General features: G+C 34.5%; 2 protein-coding genes across 2 annotated transcripts in view; one reads left to right on the top strand and one right to left on the bottom strand.

Moving 5' to 3' along the window:
* Nucleotides 1–1,279: 1,279 nt before the first annotated feature.
* Nucleotides 1,280–5,151, top strand: LOC111372270 (amino acid permease 3-like). The gene is made up of 7 exons (XM_022994512.1): nucleotides 1,280–1,658; nucleotides 1,758–1,854; nucleotides 2,170–2,403; nucleotides 2,535–2,628; nucleotides 2,763–2,977; nucleotides 3,069–3,211; nucleotides 4,310–5,151. Exons 2-7 carry the CDS (start codon nucleotides 1,758–1,760, stop codon nucleotides 4,961–4,963), a joined length of 1,437 nt encoding a protein of 478 aa, XP_022850280.1. The 5' UTR covers nucleotides 1,280–1,658; the 3' UTR covers nucleotides 4,964–5,151.
* Nucleotides 5,152–8,212: 3,061 nt separating this feature from the next.
* LOC111372269 (auxilin-related protein 1-like) overlaps nucleotides 8,213–13,627 on the bottom strand; it is an 8,954-nt gene continuing 3,539 nt past the window's right edge. The window contains 8 exon segments of the mRNA XM_022994511.1: nucleotides 8,213–8,785; nucleotides 9,205–9,381; nucleotides 10,773–10,862; nucleotides 11,208–11,273; nucleotides 11,829–11,875; nucleotides 11,878–11,925; nucleotides 12,703–12,835; nucleotides 12,933–13,413. Of these exon segments, the coding sequence (XP_022850279.1) occupies nucleotides 8,747–8,785; nucleotides 9,205–9,381; nucleotides 10,773–10,862; nucleotides 11,208–11,273; nucleotides 11,829–11,875; nucleotides 11,878–11,925; nucleotides 12,703–12,835; nucleotides 12,933–13,413 (1,081 nt within the window). The 3' untranslated portion in view covers nucleotides 8,213–8,746.

The following is a 13,627-nucleotide window of genomic DNA, read 5'->3' as shown; positions in this document are numbered from 1 at the left end:
TCAAAATGTATTTTTCTCTATATTCTTTTCAACCACACATTCTTTATTAAAATAATATTACACTTAAATAAAAAAAAATTTCTTATTTTTCAATCTTACAATTTTCATTAATTTACTATTCTAAAATACATTTTTACATGAAAATGAAACTCAAACATCCTTTAAATAATATCTAGTACATTTTAGCATCAAATTCCAACTGTATATCTGTGTGCCGCACCGCAAGCAGGATTTGTAGGGCCGGGAGAACGTAAACTCCGATCAGAAGTATCTATGAACGAGTATGATATAATTCAATTATTCAAATATGAATTTGATTGATTAGAATGCTTACTATTTGGATCTTGCAAACTTGCTACTTATTGGGCTAGTCATTGGATCATGAGAATAAATTGTAAAAAATAAAATATTTATAAAAATGATAAATACGATACCAGAGTCGATTAACCATGATTTCAGTACAAGAACTAAGAACTGTCCGGGATCCTATCGGTTCTCAATTCCAATTTTGAATTATTTTTTTACTTTTCTTTTTACGTTGCCTTGAAAATGTGAAAAAAGGGCCTAAATGAAGTGAAAAACCACCAAAATACAAAACCCATTAAATTCTGCTGGTGCCTTCATTTGGACCTATACCACCTCCCGAACCAACCACATCTACACTGATACAACCAGCTCTTTCTTAATTGATTTTTTTCATTTTTCCTATTTTTCCGTTTCTAAAAATAAAACTTTTACGAAACAGTAATACTATTTAGTCCCAATGGAATTGCAACCTCAGTCCGAGTGGCCTTAGTGTAATATTAAATGATAAGTGTGAAATTAATACATTTTATTTAGGGGGTGTTTGATAGTCATTTTTATGTAAAAATGCATTTTAGAATAGTAAATTGATGTGAAATGTGTAGTTGAAAAATAAGAAATTTTTTTTGATTTACGTGTAATATTATTTTAATCAAGAATATGTGGTTGAAAAGAAGAGAGAGAAAAATACATTTTAAAAAAATGGCTACCAAACGAGGTCTTAGTTTATCATCTAGCTCCACCTAAATTGGAATTGCAATAGCAGTGAGACTACATTACAGTATTCTTTAAAAAAATATGCCTTCACCTCCAAAAACAGCGTCCCTAAAGCTAGAGGCCTGATTCTTTTTCGAGTTTCCTTTTGTCATACTTTTTTATATGATTTAAACTAAAAGGTGGGATTTTATTTATACCTCCTTGAACCTTGGTCGAGACATCACATTGACAGTGGTATCATACATGTGTTCTATATAATTTATACTAAAATGCAAGATTTCATCTATACATCTTAGAGCTTAGATTATCACGATCTTTAGCAAGTTGAAAAGGGTTGATCGTCTTTTGCATATCATATTGAAAATCAATATCTACATGCCTTTTAAGTGGTGGGGTATTTTGGAAAAGGGCTTAATATCTTATTGCTTTAGTCCACACACAAGTGGCCAAGCGCGCCTGTATCTTATGGTTTATATATGAGCCTGCCATGCTTTCACATAAAATGCGAATCTCTTCACTGATTCAAGCCTAGAATCAGACACAAACTTGCAGAATTTCTTACACTAATTCGGGTTTTTTGGAACTCGTGTTTTCGTGTCAGTATCTCAAAACACTAACAAAAAAGAACAGTTAGATTAGTAAATGCTCTGAATTTCAAGTGCATTCAATATCACTGTATCTTATTTATACACTAAATAGTCATCTGATTTTCATTCCTTGACTTGCTGAAAACAAAGATGGGTGAAAACTTACACCGGCTTCAAGGTTTTGATGTCTCCCTCAATTTACCTGATTCGAAATGTTTGGACGACGATGGCAGGCTCAAGAGAACTGGTATTTTGCTTACCTTATGCTTATTTTGAGTACAGAATTTCACTTTGATGATAGATATGGGGTCAGAATCCTTAGCAACTACAACAAGAGATGTTTGTGTAGTATATATGTCATTTTCTCTCTTTAGTGATTATATTCGTGTATGTAAACGAAAAACTGTCTTGTTCGTGATAAATTTGAGGTTGCTTACATGAATTTTTTTTTTTCCAACTATGTTCATTTTGCAAGATTTGAAGCAACTAGATCCTTATAGGTTATGAACTATAACGAATGAGATTAGTTCAGGTTATATATTTGCTGTCTCTTTTGTTGTAGGAACTGTATGGACTGCAAGTGCTCACATAATAACAGCTGTGATTGGTTCTGGAGTCCTGTCCTTGGCTTGGGCCACTGCACAGCTTGGATGGATAGCTGGTCCATCTGTGATGTTCTTGTTCTCGTTTGTTACATATTACACTTCTACTCTTCTGGCAGCATGTTACAGGTCTGGTAATCCAGATTCCGGGAAAAGAAACTATACTTACATGGATGCTGTCCGAGCCAACCTCGGTAATGTTAAAGATGCGGAAAAGTTTTTGAGTTTACGTCTGATTATTTATCACATAATAGGTCATTAGCATTTAGGCTTCTTTTGCGAAGTTGTAAAATCAGTTTCTCACTTGTGGGATTTCAAATTTCAGGTGGATTCCAAGTGAAAATTTGTGGAGTTATTCAGTACGTGAATCTTTTTGGAGTTGCTATTGGTTACACAATTGCATCATCTATAAGCATGAAGTAAGTATGAATTTGAAAAAATATAAAAATAAAAAAGTTACTATTTCCTTGTTCTGTCCAGTACTGAGTACTAAAAGTACCCAATATGTTAATGCTTTGAAAAAATTAATACTGATGAGAAGTTAACTTTACAGAGCAATCGAGAGGTCGAATTGCTTCCATTCGAAAGGGCATGACAGTCCTTGCAGAGTTTCAAGCAACCCTTACATGATTGCATTTGGGGTGATGGAAGTAATTTTCTCCCAAATTCCAGATTTTGATCAAATATGGTGGCTTTCAATTGTTGCAGCAGTTATGTCCTTCACTTACTCAAGTATTGGTCTAGGACTCGGAATTGCTAGAGTTGCTGGTAGGAAAATTGAATCTCTCAACAACTTTAATTCATTTATTTATTTTTTAGAAATTTCAAATTATGTTCTATTTTTACGCTTTTTGTGCAGAAACAGGGAAAATTCGGGGAAGTCTTACTGGAATAAGCATTGGAGCACAAGTCACTCCAATTGAGAAAATATGGAGAAGTTTTCAAGCACTTGGAGACATTGCTTTTGCTTATTCTTACTCCCTTATTCTTATTGAAATTCAGGTATGATTTAATTTTTATCTGTGATCCTCATAACTGAGAGAAAAGAGCTGGAGATAAGAAAGTGAACGTAATCCCAGTCACGAGAACAATATTAAGCAAAACGAACCATAAACATATACAAACAAATATACATATGTTGGGTAAACTTTTTTACTCCAAAAGTTAGCTAAAAAAGTGAGGCTTTCCCTCACACTTATAAATAGAATATTAACCCTATCCACAACCGATGTGAGACAACCTCGACAATCTCCTCCTCACACATCGAGCTTTGTGGAAGACCAAACACGTCTCCCCCTCACATCGGGCTCTGTGGGAGACCAAACCCGTCTCTCCCTCACACAACAAGACCTGCGGGAGACCAAACTTGTCTCCCCCTCATACAAACCCGTATTTTCGTGACCCTTGGACTGGAGACTTGTTGATAAATCGGGCTCTGATACCAATTTTGGATAGTATTGGACCTCTCTCACCAAAAACTAGCTCAGGAGGTGAGATTTTCCTCCACACTTATAAATTGAATACCATCCCCATCCACAATCAATGTGGGACAACATCAACAACATATTTATAGTGTTCCACCCTCAATGTAATATAACTATAATGAAAGTGGAGAATTATAATGGAGATCTCACACTTCTGAGAAAACTGCTCCTTAATAAATCGTTTATGCATTTGGAACATTAGAATAACCTCTTACATATGTGAATGGCGAAAATAGTCAGTAATAAAAATAATTCATCATAAACAAGGGATAATATTAACATCCACATATCCAACAGTAGTCGTGACAATATCCATGTCGTCCCATGTAGTGTTGTAGCAAATGTTAAGTATCCCATATTGAAATTTGGGGTTCCATCTTAAAAAGTTAATCTTGTTAAAAGTAGTAGTCCAAGCTTTTATATTCACACCAATCTTAAAATTATATTAAGATTTGAAATTCCATCTTAAAATGTTAACCTTGTTACGAGAAGTAGCCGAAATCCTCATATGTTGGTCTACATTTTCATTTTTATTTGACGTGGGATTTATCCCTTAACATCCCCCTCTGTGAACAAGTCTTGAAACTAATTTCAATTTCATTTGTTTTCATCACAGGATACAATAAAGTCCCCACCATCAGAGTACAAAACAATGAAGAAGGCTACACTACTAAGTGTAGGAGTAACAACCCTTTTCTACATGTTTTGTGGATGTTTTGGCTATGCAGCATTTGGAGATTCTTCACATGTAAATCTCCTAACAGGTTTCGGATTCTTCAACCCATATTGGCTACTCAATATCGCGAATGCAGCCATAGTTATCCACCTTGTTGGTGCATACCAAGTTTACTGTCAACCCCTTTTCGCCTTTGTCGAAAAAATAGCATCAAAATATTTTCCAGACAGTGAATTCATCACAAAAGAAGTCGAAATCCCAATTCCCGGCTTTAAATCCTTCAAACTCAACCTTTTTCGTTTAGTTTGGCGTACAGCATTTGTGATCATAACAACTATAATCTCAATGCTTATGCCATTCTTCAACGATGTTGTCGGGATTCTTGGTGCATTCGGGTTCTGGCCTTTGACCGTTTATTTCCCGGTCGAGATGTATATAGTACAGAAAAAGATACGGAAATGGAGCCTGAGATGGATTTGTCTTCAAACACTGAGTGGAGCATGTCTTGTTATTTCCATTGCTGCTGCAGCTGGTTCTTTTGCTGGAGTTGCTTCTGATCTCAAAGTGTATAAGCCATTCAAGACTAGCTACTGATTCTGTTGAATTTAGACCAAACAAGAAAGGACAAAAATTAGGATTTTAATTCTTATTTCATGTTCATAACAAACCTAAGAGAGTCCAATGTATATATTAATGTGGGAATCAGAAACCCAAGTTTCTCAAGTCCTTATTGCTGTCTGTTTCTCTGTTAAAATAGCAAATTCAAGCAAGGTATTTAAATACTTTAACTTCTTCTCCTTTTAGGCTAAGTCAATGCCATGGCCGTGTTCAAGGACACTGGATCCAGAATATTGGTACAATATCAACAAAATTAAGCCTTACTCTCAAGTTGGTTATATGGATTCTTTAAATACTGTGGACGGTTGTTCTCAAAATTAACCACACATTTTATTGAATTCATAATTTTTATTCATTTTTAATTACACATTCTATGTGACCTACGGACTTCTTGTCAAATAGTCTTATTATCACCATTGTCAAATTCTTGTAACATATAGACAATCGAGATTTGTACGTGTTGGTAAAGTTCATGCATAAATTAGAGAATAAAGCTTATTTGCCAAAAAAAATTTAACATCTTGATTGACATTCACTCACATGCGGTGGGACCCATGTGAATAAAAAATGCCCAAAAAGTGCACCCACCCCCTCCTCATTGTGAGTGTCGCTATCAAGATAGCTTGGTCCTAAATTATATTTGTGCTTTCAAGATTAATTTGCAAATGAATTGAATAGAAATCGATTAATCGGTCCCACTTAAATAATTTGTCAAAGTTGATCAAAATCAATTTCCAACTGTCGCACTATATCGATCAGTGTCCACTCATAAGTTGACATTATCGACGTCATATCTATTCATGAAAAATATCAATCTTGAATAAAGATTTTTACAGTTTCATAAACTTGTTTTCTTATAAGGCCATAAATTTTCTTTTAAATTCTATAGATATGGCTACTTTTACTAATTGAAAAGGCGAAATATAAGATCCAGTTTTTTGAATAATGCATTAAAAGTGATGTCTATTCCATATATTTCTTATCATGATGGAATTCAATACCATACCAAGGGACCTTTACAACCATTAAAAAAAAAAGGAAGTGCTTTTTCCCTACACCATTGATGTAAAAAGGCAAACATGCATTATATTAACTAGTTTTCCGATCCATTATGTGCAATCATGCATTGTTGATCATACATGATATGACGGGTTCACATAAATTGGTGCTCATTAAAGATTTAACAAAATTTCAAGTCGGTATGATACGAGTCAGTTAACTTCAATTTATTTGCAAGTTTTTCAGTTAGTTCATGCAACTAGATTGTCTAGTTTTTTGTTTAATTAGATTATCACATTAATTTTCCATTAATCAAGCTAAGGGGCATGAACAAAGTGATCAAATCCAAGGAAAACATGAACATTGTACTAATTGTGCAAACTTTTTGGAAGGATGCTAGGTGTGAACTACTTTTTGAGACCAAGACTGGGCTAGCCTTTGGCATCTATTGGCCATCCATCTCCATCAAAAAACAGTGGACCACCCCACCCCACCCCACCCCACCATTCCAAGAGTGGATGGAGAAGAAATGCAAACTTGAAACCTACAAGTGAGGAATTAAAAGGTGGTTCGATTGAGCTTTTTCAAAACAGAATCTTTTTAAGTCCATGTTTGATATCGCTAAAAATCTAATTAAAATGTAAGTTAAAGTTAGCAATTAATTTTAAACACACATTTCATGAAACTCACAACTTTTGAACAATCAACTTTTATCAAAATCTACTAAAAAAATTATTTTAATCTCTACGAAACATGGGTTAAATATATATCTTCTTCAAATTGTATTGTTCAAGTGTTAAAACTAGTTAGAAGTTCACGGTATTGCAGAAAAGGATTCATGTAATCAAGGTTGGCCTTGAGATTTTGGGGGCCTTAGACCACTTTCAAATATGAGACCTTATATATATGTGTGTGTGTGTGTGTGTGTGTGTAAAAATACATATAAAATAAAATAAAAAATTTTTTTGGGAGTCCTCATCAAAGTGGGGCCTTAAGCGATTGCTTATCTTGTCTATAATTAGGGCCGACACTGCATGTAATCCATTCAATAATTTATTAAAAAATAAGACTCGATTTTTTGTTGTAAATGATAGCATACCTCACAATGTAGATCTAAAATGTTAAAGTGAGAACAAACCTCAAATTGTACTGATTTTAGAGTGACAAGTTAAGACCATCTCCTTCATCATGACATCTGTACTTAGGAATATTCGCGTTTATTTCTCCACCCTATGGAGTGCTTAAAGACTTTACCCTAATGTTGTTGAGGGAGAGGGTGTTAGTAAATGTTACATCACCTTAGTACAATTGAGATATGTATATTTAGCCATATAAGTCTATTTTACGTTGACTGTTATAAACTTTTTATGATATTGCTATAAATTTTGTGGTTTTTACTTTTTATAATACAAGTTGCAATTGCTGAATATAAAGTCGTTGGAGCTAAACTTCGACGAGTAAAAAGGTTTCAAGAATATTGAATATTACATGTATTCATATCATACGCTTAAATAGTCATCTGATTTTCATTCTTTGCCTTGCTGAAAACATACACCAGCTTCAAGGTTTTGAGGTCTCCCTCAATGTGCCTGGTTCGAGACGATGGAAGGCTCGAAAATAAGCAATGATGGATCTTTGGATGGGGAGTATTAATTAAGCCCCTCTTTGATGGCCATTATGACGAAAGAAATGATATTTTGAATAATGATTTTTTAAAGAATGACTTGTTAAAAAGTAGGGAATAAATTTAGATTTACGTACAAATTATTTTATTGTATTAACGAGTTGTTAAAAATGAGTTACGAAAATAAAAAAAATTAAAAAAATAATAAATAATAAATTTCTTTTAAAGAGAGATCGATGGTTTATTGACAAATTTGGTGCTTTTTACAAGTTGGTAAATTCATCAATAGTTTTTAATAATAAAACTTCAATTCATACTGTATTTAACCTTTCATTAGCACTCTTTGAGAAAGGATAATAATTTCTAGAAGTGGACTCAATTTCACTGCATGATTTAGAATATTTGTTCCAATAATGTATAGTTCGAATTTAGTTCTCTCAATCAATTGCCTTTATCCTCTCTATTTCAAAACAGGAATAAAAAGTTCAACAAACAAACTAGTTGAATTCATCAACAAGCAAATGGAAACTGGCAGCACGAACCAGAAAGTTTAGCTCTGCTATCAGGAAAGCAAGAATAAGCATGCACAAACACTTTTTCCATGAAAAACGAAAAATCTTCAAAGTCATTTAAGCCCTTCTTTGGCTCAAGATTTTAACCTGAGTCAAAATCAATCAATCAATCAATATTAACCATATCTTTCACAGGTCTCACAACTTTTTAACCATACATTTAAAAAACTTCTATCAAAATCTACTAAAAATCTAATTTTAATCTCCACCAAACAACCTCTAAATTTACAAGACGTGTGATGATGATCTTGTAGCGCATCATGAACAAGGCAAACTAATCCACCGACAATTATTCAGGCGACTACGACAGCCTATGAAGTTTGCACGAGAAGATACTCTCAACAATCCAAACGCAGGGACGAATATAAAAAATAAACCGAAAGGCCAAAGCAACCTCGTGACATGATTCCCAGTGTATAAACTCAGGAACTGAGAATGAACGTAGAGGCCGTTCTAATGAAGAAGCGCCTAAACAGTTTGGTGTATAGGGCTGGGTGGCCTGCTTTTTATACAAAGGAATGTGATGTACCTCAACATAGTGGCACCAACGTTTTTTCTGAGACCTCATCTCATTTCCTCAGCATTGAATTTGTTCCAAGCTTCCTACAAAAATTTAAGACTCGATGAATGCACATAAAGAGTAATGAATGCAACACAAACATGAAAAGCATGCCATGGAAATGTATTTATATAAATACATCCAATCGTAGTTTTGAAAATTTCTCTTAGACAATTAGATCTATTGGAATTATTGGTTTATCATAAGAGAAATTTTGTGTTTTCATATCCTTTTGAATACTTTCATTTTTCGTCTTGAGGCTTACACCTTTCCTCCTAGAGATAAAAACCTGACTACCCAGTTGAGTAGATGATTGGATCTAATTTATTTTTAATTGCTTCGGAGCCTCTATGGCCATGGCAAGTGGAATGATAGATGCATGAATATGAAAATGTTTAAATTTCATCTTAAGAGCAACAAAATCATGGGAATTCATGAACAATGAAAATCACAATGAGAGTACCTTCAGAATATCAAAAACCTTCTCAGCAATGTATTTTTGTTGGAGATTGGCTCCTTTTTGTTGAACCTTGTCTGGATGGACACATAAGGTTGCTTTATAATAAACCTTTTTCACTGATGTGGAAGTAATTAAATCAGTCAATGAAATTTGCTGCCAACCACATTCAGGCCATAACACCTGCAAATCATCCCATAGACTCTTAACAATTAGTTTATTTAAAATGAAGTTATCACGTGGTCCATGTTGATCAGGTGAGCACTCAAATGATTTAACTTGTTTCACTCCTATAGTGTCCATATTCATAGCCAAATCTAAAATAAAACTTCGAGAATGCTACAGTCAGGCACTGATTCATGATTGTAACCCTTCAATATACGAAAAAAGGAATGATAAAAATGAAAATGAAATCTCATTTCTACACAAACCATTTTCCTTCCGTTTTGAATAAATAGAATTATAAAGTAAACTAATTCAACTTAAAGCCGACACGTTAGCAAAAGGTTTAGAGAAAATCATCTTTGAACATAAGTGAAACTGTCGATTTCTGTATTACATTTTACATCACATATTTGGTCTGCTGGGGTTTGGAATCCTGCTCCCCCAACATATTTTTGTTCCTCAGAATTTGACATCTATTACAAAATTCAGACAGCAATTTACAGCACGGCATGCTGCAATATTATGACTGGACGAATGATATATGCACCCCCTCTGTTTGCAACTTTGTATGGTTACCTCGTTTGCATGCTGGAAATTTTTGAAGTGGCGGCACTAATTTCAAGAACGTGCTGATTTTGGATTGACAACAATAGTAGTCGATTACCTATCATGTTAGGTCATATATTGACTGAAAAATGAGCAGTGGGAAAGAATGATGACAACTGGTTTAACTTAGTTTCACGTGCCTTTGAACCATAATTTTGTATTCCTAGTTGAATTAAAAACATCCACTTGAATCACTCTCTGTAAGAAGCTTCAGTGTGCCAAAATCACCTTCTTTTTTTGATTGAGCAAGAGCTGTTTCTGAGTGATACCCTGATTATAATTTTAATGAGGGTAATTTTGGAAAGAATGGTTCGATAAGTTTTGTTTTGGGTAAGCAACTATTAGTTTGGAACATCAAGATAAGGGAAGATCCACTCAATTTGAAAATGGAGTATTCTTTCTGCATGGACTGAACGCCAACTCTGTTCCAAAGCCAGCCCCATGAAGGGGGTTTGGTACCAGCACCGATGCAGCAAGCAGAATAAAAAAGAAAAACTGTGTAATACAAAAATAAAAATGAAAAGACCTTACGCATAGTACTAACTCTGCAACATAAAAGACAGAAAGAAAAAGGGTTGAATGGTTAACGAAAAAAACCTGTTGCAATGACGACAACAGAGCTCTCAAGTTTCCTTCTTTTCCTGCTGCCCAACGCTTTATATAATTATCCATAGTTTCAGCAAGCATCTGTAACATAAAGTTCAATAACAAAGAGAAAGAATGACTGGATCCGAATTTTAAAGTAGAGTTTGCCTTCAATACACACACATTCACAAACAATTCTGAGAACCCGTGAAGCATACCTGTTGCAATGACGACAACAGAGCTCTCAAGTTTCCTTCTTTTCCTGCTGCCCAACGCTTTATATAATTATCCATAGTTTCAGCAAGCATCTGTAACATAAAGTTCAATAACAAAGAGAGAGAATGACTGGATCCGAATTTTAAAGTAGAGTTTGCCTTCAATACACACACATTCACAAACAATTCTGAGAACCCGTGAAGCATCCCTGCAAGTGTGCATATTAGAGAGCAATAGACCCCCCCGAAAAAAAAAAAAATTTCTTCCACCTCTCTCCCACAACACAAAAAAAATATATGATAAGGTCTTAAAATTCGTCACTGCCCAATAAACTGCAATAGTACAAATCATGCACGGGCAAGCACACATAGAAGATATGTAAGTTCCTTAGCAATCAATAAAATGCATTTTTTCCAGGTACTCGACAAGAATCTTACATGTCTCTCTTCCTTCTCACGTTGTGCCTGAACATCACGTTGATTTTTATCAGCCAAAGCTTTAGCCTGAGAAAGGAAACAGTTGAGAATTTTTAAACCCATTACGGAAGGGTATCAGTCAAACCTCAAATCACATCAAATCATTTCCAGCCACATGATCAAAACCTGCACCGGGTTAGAGTAGCTTCACATTAGTTTCATTAGAGCCTGAGGGCAATGCATTCTCAAGTCCTAGGAGGAACAGGACAAGAAAGGGACGAAATGGTAGGGACTGCTTCTCTTCCCGTTCAGCATAGATGATAATATATACAGTCAAGAGTAAAACTCATGATTTAATGGCTATCTTGGCATATACGTGCTGTGGAAGCCTGACTTACTCGGGCACTATTTACCAGTCTCACTTTAATACAAGTTACAAGACCTCACTAGAAAGCAGCTAACACGAATTATCGACTCCATTAGTCTTTTGTATGCTCTCTCTGTCATTTCATTGATTTTCATAGCTCATGCATAAATTGAGATGCAAAAAGATATGGTTATCACCTTAAAACAATTAAGATAACAGTCATAGTCTGAAAACAAGTAGCATAACCAAGTAAATGTTAAATTCTGAAAACATACCATTCGAGCTTGGGTCCTCATATGATGATTTAGCCTTGCTCTGCGCTTTCTTCACTTTCCCCTTCTTTTTCTTTAAATTCTCCAGATGGTGTGTTATCTAAATGCAAATTACAAACAGAAATTAATCATAATGACTAACATCACCAAATATTCTATATGAAGAACAGATATAGTCGGTCCTCCCAATATGAATCATTATGGGCGACAAGCAATAAAAACCATCGATAAAGATGTTTAACTAAGTCCCCTGAGCATAAAGTTCATCATACGACTCGCATTGCTTAAAAAAACTTTTTGAGCCTTACTCCTTGAATTCCTCAAGTTGACTAAGGTGTTCTATTTGTTTTACGTTTTCCTGACATTGCATTACTGGCTTTAGCATTTTGGGCTGTCTCTTTACAACCTAGAATGCTTTACGGGTGTTTTCATTTTCTTTTTGTGCTTATACAGAACGGAAAGATGAGAACACAACATTGCAAATGGAGGATCATTACTAAGTATGAGAAGATAAGGATGAGAGTGATGCAAGGGCAAGGACAATTTAGATGATTCATTAAAGATGCTCTTAGTAGCGATAATATGAGAGAATTTTAAGTCGTTTCTACTTCTAGTAACTAATTTAAGAAATCATACTTTCTGTTTTATTAATCTATTTTATGTTTGTTCACAAGTTAGACTAATAATTTTGTTAATATGATCTATAATGATCAGTTTGAGGTTCATTATTAGCATTTTTTTTTGTATATTCATATTATTTTGAGTTATTATACTGTTTGACTTGAGGCTTACTAAGTTATTAATGACTTGTAGAGTCCATAAGAGCACTGATATTAAGCAATACTTCAGTGAAGGTTGCTTTAGCCAATAAGAGTACCTCCGAAAAGTGAAGAGAAGTCATCAACATTATTCGTCATTGAAGACGCCTGCTTTGTGCTGACTGAAGATGTAGTAGTACTCTTAACTTCAGACTCTCTTTTCCCATGGAATAGCGTATCAAAAAGAGAGTCCTGGAACCAACAAAAAAATGAAGGAAAAACTCATTAATAAATTGCCTAATGAAGAAGTCAGTATACCACAAAACTATATGAAGATCCAGTTTTCTACCTCAGTTGTAGAACTTCTACTTGCCATATGATTTGACTGTACACCACTGCTAAAAAACATATCGATATCATCTTCATTCTCAAATCCTTTCTTCACTTCATTAACCCTTTGTTTGTGAAGTGTACCCTGTTTTCCTTTGAGTTCTCTCTCATTTGTATATACCTTCTTTTTTCCAATAGAAATTTTTATATTTCCAATTTTCTCCGAATATGGTCTGTCATCTGTGCTCCTCACATTTTTCAGCTTCCCTGTGCCGTCAGTATTTGCATCATTCAGGATTTTACCCATGGCAAAATCTTCAAGTTCATCAATTGAAGATTGAACTGAGCCTTTTCCTACATTTTGTTCCACAGAACTAGCAAATGGCCAAGAAGCATATCCCTGGGATACAGAGGATTCAAAGACTGAAGAAGGATCATCCACCAACTTGGAATCAGAGTTCAACGAATGGTCACTTGACTGTTTGGTGTCGGAGTACGCTCTGTGTAAAGGTTTAATTTACAAGAATGACTATATTTATTAGAAAATTAAAAGACAAACGAATTTACAGTAAGATAACACGTGTATGCCACTAAGGCAGTTATTTAGGCATTTCAGGTACAAATAAACCATTGCATTACTCGATGTTAACAAAACACCGCTCTATTGATGTAAAGGTACTAAGTTTACAAACTATGGATACAATTCTTGATACT

Source organism: Olea europaea, chromosome 23 (genome assembly GCF_002742605.1).
Source record: "Olea europaea var. sylvestris chromosome 23, O_europaea_v1, whole genome shotgun sequence".
Lineage (NCBI taxonomy): Eukaryota > Viridiplantae > Streptophyta > Magnoliopsida > Lamiales > Oleaceae > Olea > Olea europaea.
This window is presented reverse-complemented; position numbering and strand designations above follow the sequence as displayed.

What these genes read in the sequence shown, in the direction of transcription:
- LOC111372270 (XM_022994512.1), top strand. Translation starts at nt 1,758, where the DNA reads ATGGGTGAAAACTTACACCGGCTTCAAGGTTTTGATGTCTCCCTCAAT. An exon ending in TGCTGTCCGAGCCAACCTCG is followed by an intron (nt 2,404 to 2,534) that starts GTAATGTTAAAG and finishes TTCAAATTTCAG; the next exon opens with GTGGATTCCAAGTGAAAATT. An exon ending in CGGAATTGCTAGAGTTGCTG is followed by an intron (nt 2,978 to 3,068) that starts GTAGGAAAATTG and finishes CTTTTTGTGCAG; the next exon opens with AAACAGGGAAAATTCGGGGA.